At 36.1% G+C, this 21484-nt stretch overlaps 1 protein-coding gene across 1 annotated transcript in view; it reads left to right on the forward strand.

Moving 5' to 3' along the window:
- Nucleotides 1–21484, forward strand: part of OPA1 (OPA1 mitochondrial dynamin like GTPase) — a 105046-nt gene that overhangs the window by 51426 nt on the left and 32136 nt on the right. The window contains 8 exon segments of the mRNA XM_007457597.1: nucleotides 1–131; nucleotides 2382–2534; nucleotides 3915–4023; nucleotides 4539–4618; nucleotides 7710–7850; nucleotides 9624–9740; nucleotides 16483–16576; nucleotides 17088–17198. The exon segment at nucleotides 1–131 is cut by the window's left edge and continues 10 nt beyond it. Of these exon segments, the coding sequence (XP_007457659.1) occupies nucleotides 1–131; nucleotides 2382–2534; nucleotides 3915–4023; nucleotides 4539–4618; nucleotides 7710–7850; nucleotides 9624–9740; nucleotides 16483–16576; nucleotides 17088–17198 (936 nt within the window).

The following is a 21484-nucleotide window of genomic DNA, read 5'->3' on the forward strand; positions in this document are numbered from 1 at the left end:
TATCAACTCATGTGATTGAAAACATCTATCTTCCAGCTGCACAGACCATGAATTCTGGAACTTTTAATACGACAGTGGATATCAAGCTTAAACAGTGGACTGATAAGCAGCTTCCTAATAAAGCAGTCGAGGTTAGGATATAATTTAATTAAATGGGTAAGAAGCATTATGTGAAGAGATTAGGAGCTGTGAATTTTAGGTTTTATTCCTATCACAGCCACTATCTTTCTCTTTGGTCCTTATGCTCCTTTTATTCTTTATTCCTAATCTCTGTATTGGGATTAACCTTAATGCTCCTACCAGTTACTACTGTCAAAAAAATTTTCTAATTGATATGGTGTTGGTCTGAGGGTACTGGTTCTCCTTCCAAAGGTAGCATTTAACAAAACTGGCAAAATTTGTTTGAATGTGAAATATTTTTAACTTCTTCTGTAGTTAGAGATTCCATAAGGAAAATGTTTAATGGATGACACATTTTATTTGTTGATTTTCTGCAGGGCTCAATTTTACTTAAATAATTATTTCCTTTGTTAGGACCCTGCCAGAAGTTTAGACTAGGAATTGTAAGCAGGTACCTTAGAGAATGCATTTCTGATACCCATGTATCTTGGCTCTACCACTTTGTAGCTATGCAGTCCTTGGGCTGTTTGCTTAATAACCTTCCTGTTTTCTCATTTATAAAATAAGGATGAAAGTGTTGCCTACATCATAAATTGTTGTGAGGAGTCAAGGACTTAACATATGTAGAATACTTAGACAGTATCTGCTCCATAGTAACCATTTGGGAAATGCCAACTGCTATTATGATTATGATCATCATCCAAGTTGATCTTGCCAGGCACATTACTCTGAAGAATGATTGTTGTAGATAAGAGCCAGTGTGTCCTTTGCTTCGGTGTGAACTTGCTCACAAAATTAGAATCCGTGTTAAAAATAATTTTGGGGGCTTCCCTGGTGGCGCAGCGGTTGAGAGTCCGCCTGCCGATGCAGGGGACACGGGTTCGTGCCCTGGTCCAGGAGGATCCCACATGCCGCGGAGCGGCTGGGCCCGTGGGCCATGGCTGCTGAGCCTGCGCGTCTGGAGCCTGTGCTCCACAACGGGAGAGGCCACAACAGTGAGAGGCCCACGTACTGCAAAAAAAAAAGAAAGAAAAATTTTGTTTTTCATACCTACCTTAGAAACAAAATGTCAGTGTCTAGTTATTCAGGTGTATTTTACCCCTTTCCTATCCTTCCAGTCCTTGCTTCTTTATCTCTGTTCTCAATTTCCTCAAGTCTCTTTTTCTAAGAACTCTTACAGCCACTCTATCTAAGCTCCATGTTGCTGACCCCTGGTCTCGACACATTTCCCCCTAAACTAATTAGAGAGCTGCCGCCACTTCTCCTCACTACTGGCTCTAACATTTTTCTGGACCCTCTCCCATGATAGCATATTTTCATATCCTAAGATTCAAGCAGCAGAAGTGATCATAAAAATGGCAAGTGATTCTGTCTTTTGCTGCTTTCTCCCTTCACACATAGGTGTGGTAGAAAGATGTGAACCTGCTGAAGGTCAGGAAACAGATTTTAATACCTCACTCTATATTCTTGGACAGTCACCTTTCTTTATGCCATAATTTCTTAATGTTTAAAACGAAGAGGGCTAGATATAAAGTACAGTACAGTATTAACTAGCCCACTTAGTCCTAAGTAGGTTTAGTTCTTAATTGATTTTGACACTGTGCTCTCCTTTCACTGTTCAGATAATTGGGAATTAGCAATAGTACAAGGCTGAATAATACTCACCTGTGTTCAAAAGTATTGACACAGTACCTCATATATTTGCATAAGGGCAAAGATGTGAAAAAACTAAATCATTAAGAAATTTTAAACTTTTTACAGTATGGAAGAGGCAGGCAAACTCAGATGTTGTAGAGAGTGAAGTAAATAAGTAAGTGAACCGAGTCTGGTGGCTGATGTGGCCTGCGTGCCTTCTCTGAAGGGACAGGCTGCTCCTGTTTAGCTCCAGTGGGCGGAGGTGTGCAGGAACGTGGGCCCAGTGTTGCCAGGTGGTTCAAGTGAGGCTGGAAACATGGATTTTATAGGAAGTCTCTCAGTTTTTAAATGTTGGTTACTAATTTTTTTAAAAATTTGAGACGCTGTGTACGTGTAGCGAAACATGTCAGGAGGCCAGATCTATTCCACCAGCTACCAGTATGAGCTCTTGAGGGCAGAGTTTATATTTGCTATACCTTTTTTAAAAAATGTGATTTCATATGTATTTTCTGATTAACTGATTTATCACATCTACTTGGCTTAAATTCATGTGTTTATTTTTCTTGTTACACATTAAATGAAAGTATGCAATATAGGTGCAGCTTTTTTCTTTTAAATCATTCTAGGTTGCTTGGGAGACCCTACAAGAAGAATTTTCCCGCTTCATGACAGAACCGAAAGGAAAAGAGCATGATGACATATTTGATAAACTTAAAGAGGCTGTTAAGGAAGAAACTATTAAACGCCACAAGTGGAATGATTTTGCAGAGGACAGCTTGGTATGTCGTTTGTATATTAGGGTGCCAGCCTCATTTTTTAATATAATTTCTCAAATTGATATTCTTTTATAGAATATTTTTATATGACTATTTAAATTAGGTTCTGAATTGAAAATAATGAAGGAAAGAAATAGATTTACGAAATATAATCGGCCTTTTGATGTTTTTCTGCCCTTCTAAAATCGCCCTCTGCTATTTCTTTCTTGGCTATCATTTCAGAAGAAAATCAAACCTTGCAGTAAACAGGTTTCTATAAACTTCCACAGAATTTACATGGGCCTGAACTACGGATAGCTGCTTCTCATTTTACCCTCAATGGTAAAAAGAATTAGATGCATTGGTTTTCAGTGGAGTTGAGTCAAAATGTTAGATTCCTAAAATCATAATGCTAACTACCATGTGTTGGATGCTTGCAAGGTACCAGAAACTCTGTATTTTGTAAGCATTATTTTATTTTGTTCTTAAGCAGTTCTATTGTTGTCATTGGCAAAGCTGGGATACGAGCCCCATTGTGTCTTTATTGTAAAGCCTGGCTCCTGACCTTCATCACCTGATAAATCTTTTGTTACGTAGAATGTTCTCATCACCTAATCAAATCTTTTTTAACCACCCACTCTGTCCAGACAGTTATGGGAGGAACTGTTAAAGATAAGATTGAGCAGTTTTCTAAAAATGCATATTTCACTGTGGGCTGATCGTAATTATAGGTTTTTTTTTTTTTTTAAGAAATGTTTGTCTTCATATTTGAAAACCGTATCCATTCTTGTTAAATGCCTTAATAAGATTGGCTTACTGAGAGAGAGTGGTGCCTTTTTCATTCATTCATTAATTCAAAAGCTATAAGGTTTGGAAACCAATTTTCTTACAGTAAATAACTAACATTTACTTATGACTGTCTAGACCTCTTAAGCTTCCTTCCATTACATTTTCCATTGCTGTTAACAGTGAGATAATCGTTATTGTTTTTTTTTTCTCCTCTCCTTTTTGAAAATGCTAACACATAGGTCATATGGCAAAAAGAAGCAGTAGAGATGATATGAATCATTAGCTCCTGAATACCAGGGTTCTAGGGTGTAATTTTATGTAGTTAAATATGTAATTCTCTACCCACCCCCCAACCCCCAGCTGTCTTCTCGATGGTGAGCTCATTTAATTTGGGCTAGGAGAAAATCTCCACTGTTTTATTTTTTAGACAGAAAGCTGACAAATAAGCAGGCAGATAATAGGACCCTCTGCATTTGTGTGGGAGGGACACACTTTTATGTTGTTGTAGATACATCTGCTAGTTTGGATATTTGCCGAGCTGTCAATTAGAATTAACATTACTAAAATGACAAGATATACATCAAAATAGCTGTTTTTCTTTCCTTGTTGTTTCAGAGGGTTATTCAGCACAATGCTTTAGAAGATCGGTCCATATCTGATAAACAGCAATGGGATGCAGCTATTTACTTCATGGAAGAGGCTCTTCAGGCTCGTCTCAAGGATAGTAAGTAGGGACATGGGTTATTGAGTTTTGAGTATTCTCAGCGGATAAAGAGTCATCTAACTTTAGTGAACATTGGTTTAAAAAAAAAAAATCTAACATCTCAAGTTCTTTGTCAGTACTATTCTAGTTGAATATTATTTGTGCAACTTTTCGGTCAACTGCTTCTAACTATTAAAAATGTTAAATTGAAAAAAAAAGTGTTAAATTGGACACATGATATTTATATGTACTTATATTCTAAAAAGCTGTAATTCAGACTGTTTTAGTGTTTGCTACTATACTTAATGGGAATTTTATAAGCAATTATACTTTTCATAGATTCTAAACATATAAATTAAATTCTTATATATGTACCATATCAATTATATAGTTTTATTCTTTATTTCAACTGACTTCATATTGACACAGTGTTTTAAGTGGTTAAGGAAGCAAGATAGTATTAGTTATAATTTATGTACCTGGTAAGTGATAAAATTCCTGATAAATTAAAAAAAAATTTTTTTAAATTTTTCTAGCTGAAAATGCAATTGAAAATATGGTAGGTCCAGATTGGAGAAAGAGGTGGTTATACTGGAAGAATCGAACCCAAGAACAGGTAAAAACAAACAAATCTTTGGCATTTTAATTCAGGCATTAAAATATAACCTCTGAATGCCTCTAAGCCAAACTTAATAATTTCAAATATTTTATATCAGCCTTTCTAAAAGACAATAAATCTTTAGAAAAAACAGTAAACTACAAAAGAAAGTTTAAAAAAAAATGAGGTAGCTTTTTTTATTAAAAAGAGTGGTTGATTACTTTGTTCAAGTGCCTATTTGAGGTAAAATGAAGATTAAATTTATAAACAGAAGAAAAAATGACAAGGACTTCAGAGGATGTAGAATGAATGTGATTAGAATAAAAGATATAATGACTTTTTTAAAACCCTTATTCTATTATTATCACTGGATTTTTCTGTTAGTTGTCTATTTAAACTATTCTTTTGCATTTTTTGCTCCTTTGTTCACAAAATAAGCATAAAAATTCAGACAGGAAGTAGAATTATAGAATTCATATTATAAACATTTAGTGATCACTTTAAAAGAACAAAATGGTAAAGGCAAGTATAAATAACTTTACAAATGAATAAATAGAGGGAAAATGTGTAATCATTAAAATCCCCCCCCTTCCCCCCACCTGTTTTTATTCTTTCCTTGCTGCTATGGCTTCTTTTCCTATTAGCATTGAGTCTTACACCACCATCTCTTTCTTATGTTAATTCCTTAAATAAAAGATTGTAAATAGAATATAGAATCAAAATACATAGATGAAGGAAGTAATGAATAAGAAAAAGAGGTGGCATCCAATTTACTTTCCTTCCTTCCTTGAATCCATGTAATTAGAGAAATGAGACCATCAGTTGTGTGTATACTGAGAGAGCAGATAAAGAGAATGACAATTTACCAAATGACATATCATTCCTATTCGTTTTTTATTTTTATTTTAAATACAGAGTTAATTATATAATCAACACCCTATGTTTTTCTGGTTTTATACATTTCTTGTTTTGTAATATATCTATCAGATATAAGTCCCAGTTTGTCTTAAAATAGTGAGAGGACAGTCTTCCTCTTCTCTTTTTTTTTCTGATACGATTTTTGTGGGAAAATGAGTCACTCAGAGACTGAAAAGAAGCTGAAGACATGGACAGAGTTAGTGGTTGGGTCATGCGTGTATTCAGAGTGCATCAGTTATCTCTGCTATACAGATGGGCTGTGAGGAGGCGGTCTTTCAGAACAGAATTCCTAGGGGATTCATCAGAGGTTTCTGACTTTGAGACAGGTAGAGGCATTGATTAGAAAGAACTGGTGTAAGGCAGATAAACTCCAAAGAAAAATGGCATCTGACCTTTAAGGCTTAGTGAAATTAGGCCTAATTAGGTCTAGAACAATCAGTGATGGCAGAACTTGCCTCAGCAACTAGTAGTAAATATGCTTTGGCCAAACATTCTCAGAGAGGAATGATTCCTGGTTGTAAGTTACTTTCTCAGGAACTTGAACCCATAGGGAATCCCTTCAAGAGAAGCAGAGGAATTAGTTTTACTGTCAGTGCAAAGGATCTGTAGCCTGGAAGAGGAATTTGGAAACCCTTCAGAAAAGAGCTTCTCCTAGGGTCTCAGGGCAGCGTGTGTAAGACTCAGTCTGACTGTAGAACAAACAGAGGCCATAGTTTGGAGTGTAGAGGGGAGGGACAGGAGAACCACTGGGGAGGTGTTTGTATACGCAGGTTTTGTTTTCTCTGTCAAAGCAAAGCGTCATGTCAGACTCACCGACTCAAGCTCTCCTCTAACCTCTCTAACCCTCCCACTCCCAGTTGAAAACCACTGGTCTAGACTTCATACCTGGAGTTTTCAGTGAGAAACAGATTCTAGAAGTTGAGAATATCCCTAGGTCCCACACTGCAAGTTTAGATAGCTGTGTAACAGTTCCTTTTCTTTTTGAGTTGGCAGGATTTAGCAGGAAAAGAAACTTAAGATTGTCCTTTGCTAAAGATGAGAAATCCATGTTCTGAAAACTATATTTTGCTTTTATATTGTTACTTTTTCCTAATCTCCTGGGAAAAACCATTCATTTGAAACATTTTCACTTCGAGCTAAACTAATGGAAATCTTGATCAGGATAGATGGGAGAGTGGTGTTCTCCTGAACAACCAGCGTGGTGGGAACAGGTGGACAGGTGGAAGTGAAACAGGGCAGGAAGAGTGGGAGAATATAGTTGGAATTTTCCTTCCTGTCTCAGGCCAAATAGCAGAAGTTTAAGGAAACAGTGAAATTTCTCTGTATTAAATTTCTTCTAATGTTTTCAGAGAATATTATTTAGTAGTTCCATTTACAAGCCGTTTATTTGTGTTTCAGTGTTATTTTTATATAAATACTCCGTATTCCATAGCTTCGTACAGTTTGGGGCAAAGTGCTATGGTAGTAACTTGTTTAGAGTAATTAGTGAATTTGAAGCTAGTTTCCTGTACCATGCAGTTTTGAAAGAAGGATGGAAAAAATGAAAAGATAAAGTTAATTTGACACTGTACTGAGTCTTGCTTTCAGACTAACCACTATTGTGTTTATGCTTTCCTCATTTAGTGAAGAGATTGTAAACAATTATAGAGAAGAGACTGGAAGTGAATTTAAGAATGTTGGGCACCTCACAGAAGCAACCTAAGAACGATTATAATGAAAAGACTTTTAAAAAATATCAGACTATGAATTTCGTATTTATCAGAAAAGGAGCATGTCAACAGGCACAGGGCCTTACAGTCATCCAGTTCTTAGATATGAGGCATTTATAGAACATTATCTCTTCCCATGTATATAGGGCACTTTTTCCTAGATTGAAATCATACCCTAAGGTCAAGAAAGGAAGTACATAGTAAGGTGCCTGATCCTGTGACTTGGACAGTAAAACATCGCAGCCAAAGTATCGATAAAATATAGCAAATAGGGCTAATCCCCTTCCCCCCTTGCCCCCTCATACGTCCAGGTTGTTTTGCATTCATAAGCCGGGGTACTCTGATTTTCCTTGTTTGTTGTGGTTGAGCTTGTGTCACCAATCGTGCAAAAGTAATATATTTATTAAAATTGGGACTCTGTTTTTATAATTATGCCAAGTCATGAACCATCTAAACACAGTCCTCTTTTAAACATTTCAAAGTGTGTTCACAATGAAACCAAGAATGAACTGGAGAAGATGTTGAAATGTAATGAGGAGCACCCAGCTTATCTTGCAAGTGATGAGATAACTACAGTGCGAAAGAACCTTGAATCCCGAGGAGTAGAAGTCGACCCAAGCTTGGTAATAAACTGCTGAAAAGCATGAACTTACTTCCTTAGTCTTTGTTTCTTGTAGTAAAATGTTACTACTTCTAATGTATTACTTAGATATTTAAGTGCTTAATTGCACTTTGATCGTGTGTACTTTTGCTGACAAAAAGAACTTGGTCATTTTGAGTGTGGAAACAGTTGAAATTTTATTCTCAGTATTGCTTTTAAGTATAATGCTTTCATTTGTAAATGGGGAACTTGAGACTTAGAAAAGGGAAGTTATCTGGGCAAATTCAGCAGTAAGTTCTGGGAAAAGGGGAGAGACCCCACCCAGATCTCTGCACTACGTTACACTGTTTCAGATTACAGAATGAAATTTTTGCTTAAATATAGCTCACTTAATATGTATGTTTTTTCAGTCAAATGTATCTTAATCAGGTATGAGTAAATTGGATAACGCCTTTGGGTTCTATCTCATTTTCTTTCTTCATAATAAATATGAGGATATATAATTACAGTTTAGGCTACTTTTGCTTACCTTCATGATGTTTATTTGGAGAAAAATTTTAAAAAACAATTGTGTTTTTGGGCCTGTGTTCCCTAGTTAGTTAGGGTGTAAGGGATCAGAACTTCATTTTAACATTAGCTTAAATTAGCTTAAGTGAACCCCATTTAGAAAAGTAACTCTAGTGAGGAAAACAATCATTTAAAAGATTTATTTACTATTTATGTTTCTGCACTTGAGAAATGAGTATACTTAATTTAAAATCCACCAGAGGTCAGAACAAGAAAAGAAAACTGATGAAAAGAAACAGTTAAAGCAATACATCTCATTGTTTATAAATTGAAAAGGAAACTAATGATTACATGAAATTATTAGTTGAATATAGATTTCATTTATCCACATTGGTCCTAGCTCTTACTAACAGTAAGTTCTGTTCGGTTGGATACTTTTGAACTTTATAAGTGGTTAATACAATAGGAGGGACTTTATCCATATCTTAGGATATGAATTGGCTGTGTATCTTACTTTCTGTGAGCGAGAAAGTATCAGATTTTTTCCAAGAGAAACTATGTTCACTGCATTTTGTGAAGCTATAAAATAGGTAGCAAAGTACTGTGATAAGAATAGTGGATAGACTAGATGTCAGGAGATGTGAATTCCAGTACACTTCCATTCCATTAGCTAGTAATATTGCCTTTAGTTATTGGTATAATCTCAGCCCCCTTTTCTCATCTGTCAAATGGTGTTGATGATGCTTCTACTTTCTCAACATTATTTTTGTTGTGCTCGAAAAAAGACAATGGTGTGGAAGACCTCTGAACACCCTAACAGACTATATAGTAATAAAGTGGTGGGGGTCATATTGCTGAGGGAACAATGAAATTTCATAATGAGAAAGGAAATGTTGGGTTGATGGACATGGTCTGAGACCAGCTTCCTAGTCTGACTCTGACCTCAGACAAGGCTCACAACCTCTTTTTGCCTTGGGCACCTTACCTCTAACTAGAGTAAGATAATCTCCACCCTCTCTACTCTACAAGATGATTAATAATAATGCTTGTTAGAAACACTGCAAATGTTGAAGTATATAGACTGGTAAGGAGTCAGAGTACTAGTGATCTAATCTTTATCTTGAAAAAAAAAATTTTAATGGATATAAAAGGTTGACAGAATAACATTGCCATTGGTTTTAATTAACTTTTTTATAAGTAAACTTTGTATATGACTTTTCAGAATATGTTTGATCAACCTGGAGAGCATACAGTAACTCTTTGGTCTGTTTTCTTTCTATTATTTTAGATCAAGGATACTTGGCACCAAGTTTATAGAAGACATTTCTTAAAAACAGCTTTAAACCATTGTAACCTTTGTCGAAGAGGCTTCTATTACTACCAGAGGCATTTTGTAGATTCTGAGGTAAGATTTCCAAAAACAAAGAGAAATGTTTTTTAGTGATAGTTGTTTAATTGCTTAAAAGTAAGCTTGAGGTTTAGCATTAACTTTTAAGTCTTCTTTTAATTAACTTTTAATCTTCTGAAAAAAAGTATGTGTAATTTATAGAGTGACCTCTTATTTTTTCAAAGATATTTACAACTTTCGTAGTGATTACATTTTACATACATATCATCCCAATGCATATTAGATCGTGTACATATAATAGGCACTACACTACTTTTTAAAGATTTTTTTAAGAATTAACTTTACGTTAGAAAATAATATTTTCCCATTATAGAAAGTAAATGGAATAAATAAATGTTAAAAAAAAAACATGCAAAAGGAAACAATATTTTATAATCCCCTGACCTAGAAGTACTTTTAGTTAACATTTTTATGTATATCCATTCACCTCTTTCTATACATGTTGTATGTATGTGTGTGTAGATATATAACATAACCATTTATTTGCATAATGGAAATAATAATGCACTACATTTTTTATCATGCTTTTCACCCCATATTACAATAATTTATATCATGAAAATCTTTTTTTTTGTTTTTGATTTTTTTTCTATTTATTTTTTTTATACAGCACCTTCTTATTAGTTATCTATTTTATACATATTAGTGTATATATGTCAATCCCAATCTCCCAATTCATCCAACCACCACCACCCCTCTCCATGCTTCCCCCCTTGGTGTCCATATGTTTGTTCACTACATCTGTGTCTCTGTTACTGCCTTGCAAACCAGTTCATCTGTACCATTTTTCTAGATTCCACATATATGCATTAATATACAACATGTGTTTTTCTCTTTCTGACTTACTTCACTCTGTATGACAGTCTCTAGGTCTATCCACGTCTCTATGAATGACCCAGTTTCGTTCCTTTTTATGGCTGAGTAATATTCCATTGTATATATGTGCCACATCTTCTTTATCCATTCATCTGTCGATGGGCATTTAGGTTGCTTCCATAGCTGGCTATTGTAAAGAGTGCTGCAGTGAACATTGGGGTGCATGTGTCTTTTTGAATTATGGTTTTCTCTGGGTATATGCCCAGTAGTGGGATTGCTGGGTCATATGGTAATTCTGTTTTTAGTTTTTTAAGGAACCTCCATACTATTCTCCATAGTGGCTGTATCAATTTACATTCCCACCAACAGTGCAGGAGGGTTCCCTTTTCTCCACACCCTCTCCAGCATTTGTTGTTTGTAGAATTTCTGTTGATACCCATTCTAACCAGTGTGAGGTGATACCTCATTGTAGTTTTGATTTCCATTTCTCTCATAATAAGTGATGTTGAGCAGCTTTTCATGTGCCTCTTGGGCATCTGTATGTCTTCTTTGGAGAAATGTCTATTTAAGTCTTCTGCCCATTTTTTGATTGGGTTTGTTTTTTTAATATTGAGCTGCATGAGCTGTTTATATATTTTGGAGATTAATGCTTTGCCCATTGATTCATTTGCAAATGTTTTCTCTCATTCTGAGGGTTATCTTTTCGTCTTGTTTACAGTTTCCTTGCTGTGCAAAAGCTTTTAAGTTTCATTAGGTCCCATTTGTTTATTTTTGTTTTTATTTCCACTACTCTAGGAGGTGGGTCAAAAAGGATCTTGCTGTGATTTATGTCATAGAGTGTTCTGCCTATGTTTTCCTTTAAGAATTTGATAGTGTCTGGTCTTACATTTAGGTCTCTAATCCATTTAGAGTTTATTTTTGTATATGGTGTTAGGGAGTGTTCTAATTTCATTCTTTTACATGTAGCTGTCCAGTTTTCCCAGCACCACTTATTGAAGACACTGTCTTTTCTCCATTGTATATCCTTGCCTCCTTTGTCATAGATTAGTTGATCATAGGTGTGTGGATTTATCTCTGGGCTTTCTATCCTGTTCCATTGATCTGTATTTCTGTTTTTGTGCCAGTACCATACTGTCTTGATTACTGTAGCTTTGTAGTATAGTCTGAAGTCAGGGAGCCTGATTCCTCCAGCTCCATTTTTCTTTCTCAAGATTGCTTTGGCTATTTGGGGTTGTGTTTCCATACAAATTGTGAAATATTTTGTTCTAGTTCTGTGAAGAATGCCATTGGTAGTTGGATAGCAATTGCACTGAATCTGTAGATTGCTTTGGGTAGTAGAGTCATTTTCACAATGTTGATTCTTCCAATCCAAGAACATGGTATACCTCTCCATCTGTTTGTATCTTCTTTAATTTCTTTCATCACTGTCTTATAGATTTCTGCATACAGGTCTTTTGTCTCCTTATGTAGGTTAATTCCTAGATATTTAATTCTTTTTGCTGCAATGGTTAATGGGAGTGTTTCCTTAATTTCTGTTTTGGAGTTTTCATCTTTATTGTATAGGAATGCAAGAGATTTCTGTGCATTCGTCTTGTAGCCTGCAACTTTACCAAATTCATTGATTAGCTCTAGTAGTTTTCTGGTGCCATCTTTAGGATTCTCTATGTATAGTATGTCATCTGCAAACAGCAGTTTTACTTCTTCTTTTCCAATTTGTATTCCTTTTATTTCTTTTTCTTCTCTGATTGCAGTGGCTAGGACTTCCAAAGCTATGTGGAATATTAGTGGTGAGAGTGAACATCCTTGTCATGTTCCCAATCTTAGAGGAAATGCTTTCAGTTTTTTAACCATTGAGAATGATGTTTGCTGTGGGTTTGTCCTATATGGCATTTATTATGTTGATATAGGTTCCCTCTATGCCCACTTTCTGGAGAGTTTTCTTCATGAATGGGTGTTGAATTTTGTCAAAAGCCTTTTCTGCATCTAGTGAGATGATCATATGGTTTTTATTCTTCAGTTTGTTTATATGGTGTATCACATTGATTGATTTGCATATTTTGAAGAATCCTTGCATCCCTGGGATAAATCGCACTTCATCATGCTGTATGATCCTTTCAGTGTATCGCTACATTCTGTTTGCTAGGATTTTGTTGAGGATTTTTGAAGCTAAATTCATCAGTGATATTGGTCTGTAATTTTCTTTTTTTGCGGTATCTTTGTCTGGTTTTGGTATCAGGGTAATGGTGGCCTTGTAGAGTGAGTTTGGGAGTGTTCCTTCCTCTGCAATTCTTTGGAAGAGTTTGAGAAGAATGGGTGTTAGCTCTTCTCTAAATGTTTGATAGAAATCACCTGTGAAGCCATATGGTCCTGGGCTTTTATTTGTTGGGAGATTTTTAATCACAGTTTCATTACTTGTGATTGGTCTGTTCATATTTTCTATTTCTTCCTGGTTCAGTCTTGGAAGCTTATACCTTTCTAAGAATTTGTCCATTTCTTCCAGGTTGTCCATTTTATTGGCATAGAGTTGCTTGTAGTAGTCTCTTAGGATGCTTTGTATTTCTGCGGTGTCCATTGTAACTTCTCCTTTTTCATTTTTAATTTTACTGATTTGAGTCCTCTCCCTCTTCTTGTTGATGAGTCTGGCTAAAGTTTTATCAACATTTTTATCTTCTCAAAGAACCAGCTTTTATTTTTATTGATCTTTGCTATTGTTTTCTTTGTTTCTATTTCACTTATTTATGCTCTGATCTTTATGATTTCTTTCCTTCTACTCACTTTGGGTTTTGGTTTTGTTTGTTCTTCTTTCTCCAGTTCCTTTAGGTGTAACTTTAGGTTGTTTGTTTGAGATCTTTCTTGTTTCTTGAGGTAGGATTGTATTGCTATAAACTTGCCTCTTAGAACTGCTTTTGCTGCATCGCATAGGTTTTTGTTTGTCGTGTTTTTGTTGTCATTTGTCTCTAGGTATTTTTTGATCTCCTCTTTGATTTCTTCAGTGATCTCTTGGTTATTTAGTAACATATTTTTCAGCCTCCATGTGTTTGTGTCTTTTACGTTTTTCTAATCTCATAGCATTGTGGTCGGAAAAAATGCTTGATATGATTTCAGTGTTCTTGAATTTACCAAGGCTTGATTTGTGACCCAGGGTGTGATCTATCCTGGAGAATGTTCTGTGTGCAGTTGAGAAGAAAGTGTAATCTGCTGTTTTTAGATGGAATGTCCTATAAATAGCCATTATATCTATCTGGTCTGTTGTGTCATTTAAAGCTTGTGTTTCCTTATTTTCTGTTTGGATGATGTGTCCATTGGTGTACGTAAGGTGTTAATGTCCCCCACTATTGTGTTACTGTTGATTTCCTCTTTTATAACTGTTAGCATTTGCCTTATGTATTGAGGTGCTCCTATGTTGGGTACATATGTATTTATAATTGTTATATCTTCTTCTTGGATTGATCCCTTGATCATATGTAGTGTCCTTCCTTGTCTCTTGTAACATTCTTTATTTTAAAGTCTGTTTTATCTGATACGAGTATTGGTGCTCCAGCTTTCTTTTGATTTTCATTTACATGGAATATCTTTTTCCATCCCCTCACTTTCAGTCTGTATGTGTCCCTAGTCTGAAGTGGGTCTCTTGTCGACAGCATCTATATGGGTCTTATTTTTGCATCCATTCAGTGAGCCTGTGTCTTTTGGTTGGAGCATTTAATCCATTCACATTTAAGGTAATTATCAATATGTATGTTCCTGTTACCATTATGTTAATTGTTTTGGGTTTGTTTTTGCAGGTCCTTCTCTTGTGTTTCCCACTTAGAGAAGTTCCTTTAGCATGTGTTGTAGAGCTGGTTTGGTGGTGCTGAATTCTCTTAGCTTTTGCTTGTGTAAAGCTTTTGATTTCTCTGTCAAATCTGAATGAGATCCCTGCTGGGTAGAGTGATCTTGGTTGTAGGTTCTTCCCTTGCATCACTTTAAATATATTGTGCCACTGCCTTCTGGCCTACAGAGTTTCTGCTGAGAAGTCAGCTGACAGCCTTATGGTAATTCCCTTGTATGGTATTTGTTGCTTTTCCCTTGTTGCATTTAATATTTTTTCATTATCTTTAACTTTTGTCAACTTGATTACTACGTTTCTTGCATGTTCCTCCTTTGGCTTATCCTGCCCGAGACTCTCTGAGCTTCCTGAACTTCGGTGACTATTTCCTTTCCCATGTTAGGGAAGTTTTCAGCAATTATCTCTTCAGATATTTTCTCAGGTCCTTTCTTTCTCTCTTCTCCTTCTGGCACCCTGTTATGCAAATGTTGGTGTGTTTAATGTTGTCCCAGAGGTCTCTTAGGGGCTCTTTCTTTCCTTTCATTCTTTTTTCTTTATTGTGTTCCACAGCAGTGAATTCCACTATTTTGTCTTCCAGTTCACTTATCTGTTTTTCTGCCTCAGTTATTCTGCTATTGATTCCTTCTAGGGTATTATATTCATTTCACTTATTTTATTGTTCATCTCTGTTTGTTTGTTCTTTAATTCTTCTAGGTCCTTGTTAAATATTTCTTGCATCTTCTTGATCTTTGCCTCCAGTTTTTTTCCGAGGTCCTGGATCATCTTCATTATCATTATTCTGAATTCTTTTTCTGGAAAGTTGCCTATCTCCGCTTCATTTAATTGTTTTTCTGGGGTTTTATTTTGTTCCTTCATCTGGTACATAGTCCTCTATGTTTTCATTTTGTCTGTCTTTCTGTGAATGTGGTTTATGTTCCACGGGCTGCAGGATTATAGTTCTTGTTTCTGGTGTCTGCCCTTTGGTGGATGAGGCTATCTAAGAGGCTTGTGCAAGCTTCCTCCATGAAAATCTTGCTTTAAATAATTCTTTAAAAGAACTGTAGAAAGTTCGTAGAATGGACAACTGCACTTTAGTGTCACATTTTACAAAGTAACCCCTAGGTGGCGGTAAACTAATGTATTTTGAGCTTTTTCATACAAGCATAAAGCTTTTTAAAGTGTCCTTCTGAAAGAGCTCTGTTAATCAGCGATCTTATTTGAGACCCCTAAAATGTTTCTTCTTTTGCGTTTTCAGCAGCTTAAAAGAAATTTGTGTTTAAATGTGCCTGTGTAAAAATTGGCAAGTTGTTTGCATAATTATTTGTTAGTAAGACCTCTCTATTGAATAAGCTTGCTTTCTTTTCTTTCTTTCTCTTTCTTTCTTGCTTTCTTGCTTTTTCCCCTTTCTTGCTTTCTTGCTTTCGAAAAGGAATGTGCTATTTTTTTAATTGAAGTATAGTTGATTTACTATTTTATATTCGTTTCAGGTATACAGAATAGTGATTCAATATTTTTATAGATTATACTCCATTTAAAGTTATTATAAAATATTGGCTATATTTCCCTGTACTATATATCCTTGTAGCTTATTTATTTTATACATAGTTGTTTGTACTACTTAATCTCCTACCCCTGTTTTACTCCTCACCCAGAGGATAAGCTTTTTAAAAATATCATTAATGTATTTTCATATGCAGCTGAATTTCAAAAATAGCTTGAGTGCACACTCAAAGAACAGAGGTTAGCCTAAGGACATATTTAAGATAACATGATTGTTAGTTGAAGTAAAGGTAAGGATATATTCTGGGAACTTCTGCTTGTATATAACATAATGAAATTCTCTACTTCCCAAGTTTACTTGCTTTGTCATTGGAATCAAAACAAAGCTATATAGCTGTGGTGCAAATAAAACCCAAATCATGTAGAACTTTGTGGTTCCTGTGCAGAAAAAAATGCAGTAGGTCCTGTCTACAAGAGGAATATATGTCTTAGGTAAATCTGATTATTTTTTATTAAAGCAGAGGCTGTAGGTACTGACTTCAGGAATTTTATGTGTTCATGATTGTGGTTTTCATTTTTAAGTGTGCATCTGGTAATCTTTATTACCTAATATTTCAGTTGGAATGCAATGATGTTGTCCTGTTTTGGCGAATACAGCGAATGCTTGCTATCACTGCAAATACTTTAAGACAGCAACTTACAAACACTGAAGGTAAGCCACAGAAGGACCACTTTCTAATTTGACATGAAAAATAACAGTAATAACATTTCACTTTAAATAGATGGATGCCAAAATATTTCCTGAATATTAGATTTATTAGAAGACCAAAAATTATAATTTGCCTTGAAAATAGTAATGAAAATAAACCATAATTGAAAAAGATGGGAGATAAACATACCAGGAGTCTTTCTTCATTACACAGAAACTCTGTTAGGAAAGGACTCCTAAGCATCACTTAGGTTTTTTGGGGAATCTGTACTTCCATTAAAATGTTAGGGCTTAAGAATAGGACTTTCTCTGAGGATATGTGTTAGTTTCATGTTGATAAAAGTACTGCATAACAGATAGATATTCTCCCTATAACTGTGAGAAGTCTGAACTTAACAATAGATTTATCATGATGAGAAAAATAAGAACCTGCTCTCCATATATTGTTAATTTTACCATCCTTGTGCATTCATAAAAGTCATGCTTCTCATGTTTCTTTATTTGCTTTAAACAGTCAGGCGATTAGAGAAAAATGTTAAAGAGGTACTGGAAGATTTTGCTGAAGACAGTGAGAAGAAGGTAAAATTGCTTACTGGTAAACGAGTTCAACTGGCTGAAGACCTCAGTAAGTAATCCTTCCTGCCCTCCATCTCACTGCCTTTTCACCTTCCGCATGTCCATTTATTTCTCCATCTCATTTTAAACTTATAGAAAAGTATGTAGAAAGAGCTTTTCCCCCCTGAACTGTTTGAAAGTTGCTGACCTTAAGCTCCATCAGTTCCAAGTACTTTAATGTGTGTTTTTTAGAAACAAGAATTTTCTCCTAGCAACCATCAAAATCGGGATGTTAATAACACTGGTAAATTACTACATCTAATTTTCAGACTCCATGCAAGTTTCGCCTGTTGTCCTAATATTGTCCTTCCACACAAGATGTTCCATATTCATCTTGTGCTTTCCCTGACCAAGCTTCCCTTTTTGGATAATGACATTTAGAAATCAAGAACTAGGAACCAGATATGTTCATCATTATTGAAATATCACTGTTCCCAGACCCACTCGGTGGAGCGAAGGAACAAATACCTTGTGTGTGCGTGCACATATATACACGTATTTACATCTGTATTTCTAATCATATGTATATATCTGTATTGAAAACCATAAGTTGACACCAGTGCCTTCCATTTTAATCTAATAATACCGAATTCATTCTAATTTTTTCCTTTTCCTTATTTGTAATTCTTTGTTCTGACAATGAGAAATCTGGCTCTAAGTATCTTTAATATATTTCCTTATTTTGATCAGTCCTCTTATATGTAACCAGACTTGCTACTGTCCCCTTCATTGCACAAATGTCCTTCTCACCAGCTCGGTTCATATCACCCAACTGCAGGCCACCACCACAATACCTTACCCTGTGTTGACACCCTTTCCACCTCATCATCTAGGCTCTGACATTCTGTGCCAGGTTGCCCTTCCTCACGGAGTCCTTTTTACTGAGCTCATGCTCTGACACTGCCAGGCATCTCTCGCTCTCATTCTTCCTATCCCCTGCCCGGCTACACAAGGACTCCTCCTCACCTGAAGCCCAACCGTGCTTTTTTTTTTTTTTTTCCCTTGCGTTATGCGGGCCTCTCACTGTTGTGGCCTCTCCCATTTGCGGAGCACAGGCTCCGGACGCGCAGGCTCAGTGGCCATGGCTCACGGGCCCAGCCGCTCCGCGGCATGTGGGATCTTCCCGAAACGGGGCACGAACCCGCGTCTCCTGCATCGGCAGGCGGACTCTCAAGCACTGCGCCACCAGGGAAGCCCCCAACCGTGCTTTTGTAGAGATACTGTTTTCATCCTGCTGTTCTTTGGCTGCCTGCGCTGACTTTCTTCCTACACGGATCCTCTCCTCACTACTGGGCAGGTCACGAACAGCCTCTTACACCTGGTCTGGCTTTAACACCTATGCTAGGGTGATATGGCTCCCCGCCTTGAGCCCCCAACGTAGCTGGGCCCTGTTGGTCACTTTGTCACTTTGTTTTTGGGGGCTTTGTGGGGGCGCGGAGGGACATTTGGTTCTTCTTTGAATGCTAGTGAATTCCTAGCTTTAAGATGTTTGGATTGCCTATTAAGATTTACTTAGATACTTGAGAACCCAAGGAACTCAGTGAGAAGTTAATATTATTAAATAAAAATTAAAATACTGGTGGTTGGTGCTTCTGTTTAAGTTTAGCTTGTTACAAATTTCCCTTATTTCAACTTCATGAAACAGTATTTTTTTCTTTCAATGTAAATTTAAATTTACTACCTATGAACTTTCTGATATCCAGAAGGTAGCACATGCTCAACCAAAAGCAGTTCTTCACATTTGAAAACAGTTTCTAAGCCGAATATCTAGCACTACAATACAACCCCTAGAACACCCAAGTGAAACCGAGCAGCGCTTTCCTGCCTGCTGTGTGCCAGAGCACCGTGCTGTCCTCCACGGCTTGTCCTCTCGTTCTCGCTCCTCCCTACTATCTCAGCTTCCTATTTCTTTCTCTTTTCCTTCTTTCTTTAGGTAATCTTTGTTTGAAACATATCTCACTTTAACTTTGATTTCCATCTTCTGTTGCTATTCTTCCAGTTTTTTCATGCTGCCTTGGTGGTGTAGTTAAGTCTGTGCTAACTCATAGAAGGCCTGTGCTTAAATCTGAACGACCATGTACTAGCTGTGTTATCTGAGGCAGGGTATCTCCCGCAGCCTTAGCTTCTTTGTAAGAATGATACTATAATAGTTGTTTTTACAGGGTTGGTAGGGGAATTGGTTCAAAAAACATTTGGAAGTTTCTGGTTCATAATTTCATGCTAAATTAGTCGTGTTACAGGAAGAGATGTGTCAGTATCACAGTGTATACAGATCTATTTCTTTTGTATCCCTCGAGACATAGTTATCAGACAGTGAGATACTTCCATGTGTTTTACCAGCATATACATTTTTAAGTGATAAGAAAATATGTCTTTTCTCGTGTTTTATAATAGAGTCTTGTATAACCCCATCATTTTCTACTCCCAATTTGATTGTTTAAGGAAAGTGTATTGCTAACACAAATTTGTGCACTGTCAAGCCAAGTTTTATGTTTTCCTGAGAAAGTACTCATATGACTCCCTTGAAATGATTTACTACTTTTGTATATATATATAATTATTGTCGTGTTAATGTACCAAATAATGTCCTTGGAAGCAGGTGTTTGACCAGTGACTCAGCCTCATCAGTCACACTAAAGGAGATGAGCCATGACTTTGTCCATTAGTTGAAAACAAGTCTTGAGAGTACCTTTTCCTTACTGTTTATGTTCAGTCTAACACTTGCGAATATGGTCATGGATACTTTCAGCCAGTAAACTTTCACAGTTTAATGGTTACTACTGTCTTACACAGATCAAAGTTCCTAGTATAGCATATTCAGTTAGAATATGTTAAGTCGGTTAATGAAATTTAGAGAAAGGGAGTCAGAGTTTTTGTTTGTTTGTTTTTACTACAGTTTCAAAATGGTACAGGGTAGATTATTGCAGAGATTGGTAGAAGTTTGATGCATCATATATTTTGCCAGTTTTAAACGTGCCCAATTTCAAATCATTTCACCACTTTACTTTGGGGATTCATCAACTGGTTGTCCTTTAAGATGAGTACATAAGTAGTACGGTATTCTCTCATATTCTGGAGAAAATACACTGTGTTCAATATTGAAGTGAAGCCACAAAGCTAGAGTTAGGAAGATGAAAGGAATGAAAGAAGAGCTTGCCTCTTCTAGTCCTAGGAGGCTTATGAGATGAGGAGGCATACTAGGAACCAGGACTCTGGAGATGCAGTGGATTCCATAGGTGGAGCAGGGGAAGGTCAGGAGGAACCTGGGACGTCTTAGGTTATATGAAGCAAGGAAGTGGTTGAAGGATGGTAGGGACAGGTCAGCAAGATACAGAAGCCAATGTGCAGAGGTTCCTGTGGGCCAAGACTAGGACAGTTATAAATTATAATCCATTGAATAAAACAGGAGTCCATAAATTGATAATTACATAAGTAAATGAATAAAATCAGTGATGAGGAATGGGATGTTTCTATAATCACACAAACTATCTCCATGCAAAATAATTGAAAAGGAAAAAAAGAGTAACTTTAAAGTGGGGAAGCCTGGTAATAACCACCTTAATCAAGTGGTCACAGTAATATTATCAGTAGTAGTCAAATCAGAACTGTGTGCCACCTTACAGAAGGCAGTGAGGAGAACCCAGCGTCACTTCTATGATTTTCTTACCTTCAATGTATAACTTAAATTCAATCATAAGGATACATCAGAAAAACCCAAATTAAAGCACAGTCTACAAAGTAACTGGCTTGTGATCTTTAAAATGTATCAAGTTCATGAGAGACAAGGAAAGACTGAGGAACTGTTCCAGGTTGAGGGAGACTAATGAACAGGAAAACAAAATACAATGCATGATCCTGAACTAGATCTTTTTGCTCTAAAGGACATTCATGGGACAGTTGGTGGGAATCTAAGGATTACATGGTAGTAATACTTCACTGTTAATTTTTAAACTTTGTTAGATTGGGATTATTTAGGAAAATATCCTTATTTGTAGCTACTACACAGAATATTTGGGGCTTGTGGGGCATAATGGCAGTAAATGATTCAGGAAAAATGTTCTTTGTAGTATTCTTACAACTGTTGCCTAAGTCTGAGAAAAGGGTAAAAAAATATTTAATTTTGTTTTTATAGCTGATAATGGATCAGGGGTCATATGAAAATAATTTAGAGATAATGAGACTTTTGAAAACATGACCTCTGAAGATGTTGAAAGACTGGGTTGCCTCATGGACAGTTTACTAAAATACATAGCTAATCTTTCCACCTTATTCCTCTTTTGCATTGTCTAGTCATAC

The sequence above is a fragment of the Lipotes vexillifer genome, unplaced genomic scaffold, assembly GCF_000442215.2.
Source record: "Lipotes vexillifer unplaced genomic scaffold, Lipotes_vexillifer_v1.1 scaffold425, whole genome shotgun sequence".
In the NCBI taxonomy this organism is placed as follows: domain Eukaryota; kingdom Metazoa; phylum Chordata; class Mammalia; order Artiodactyla; family Lipotidae; genus Lipotes; species Lipotes vexillifer.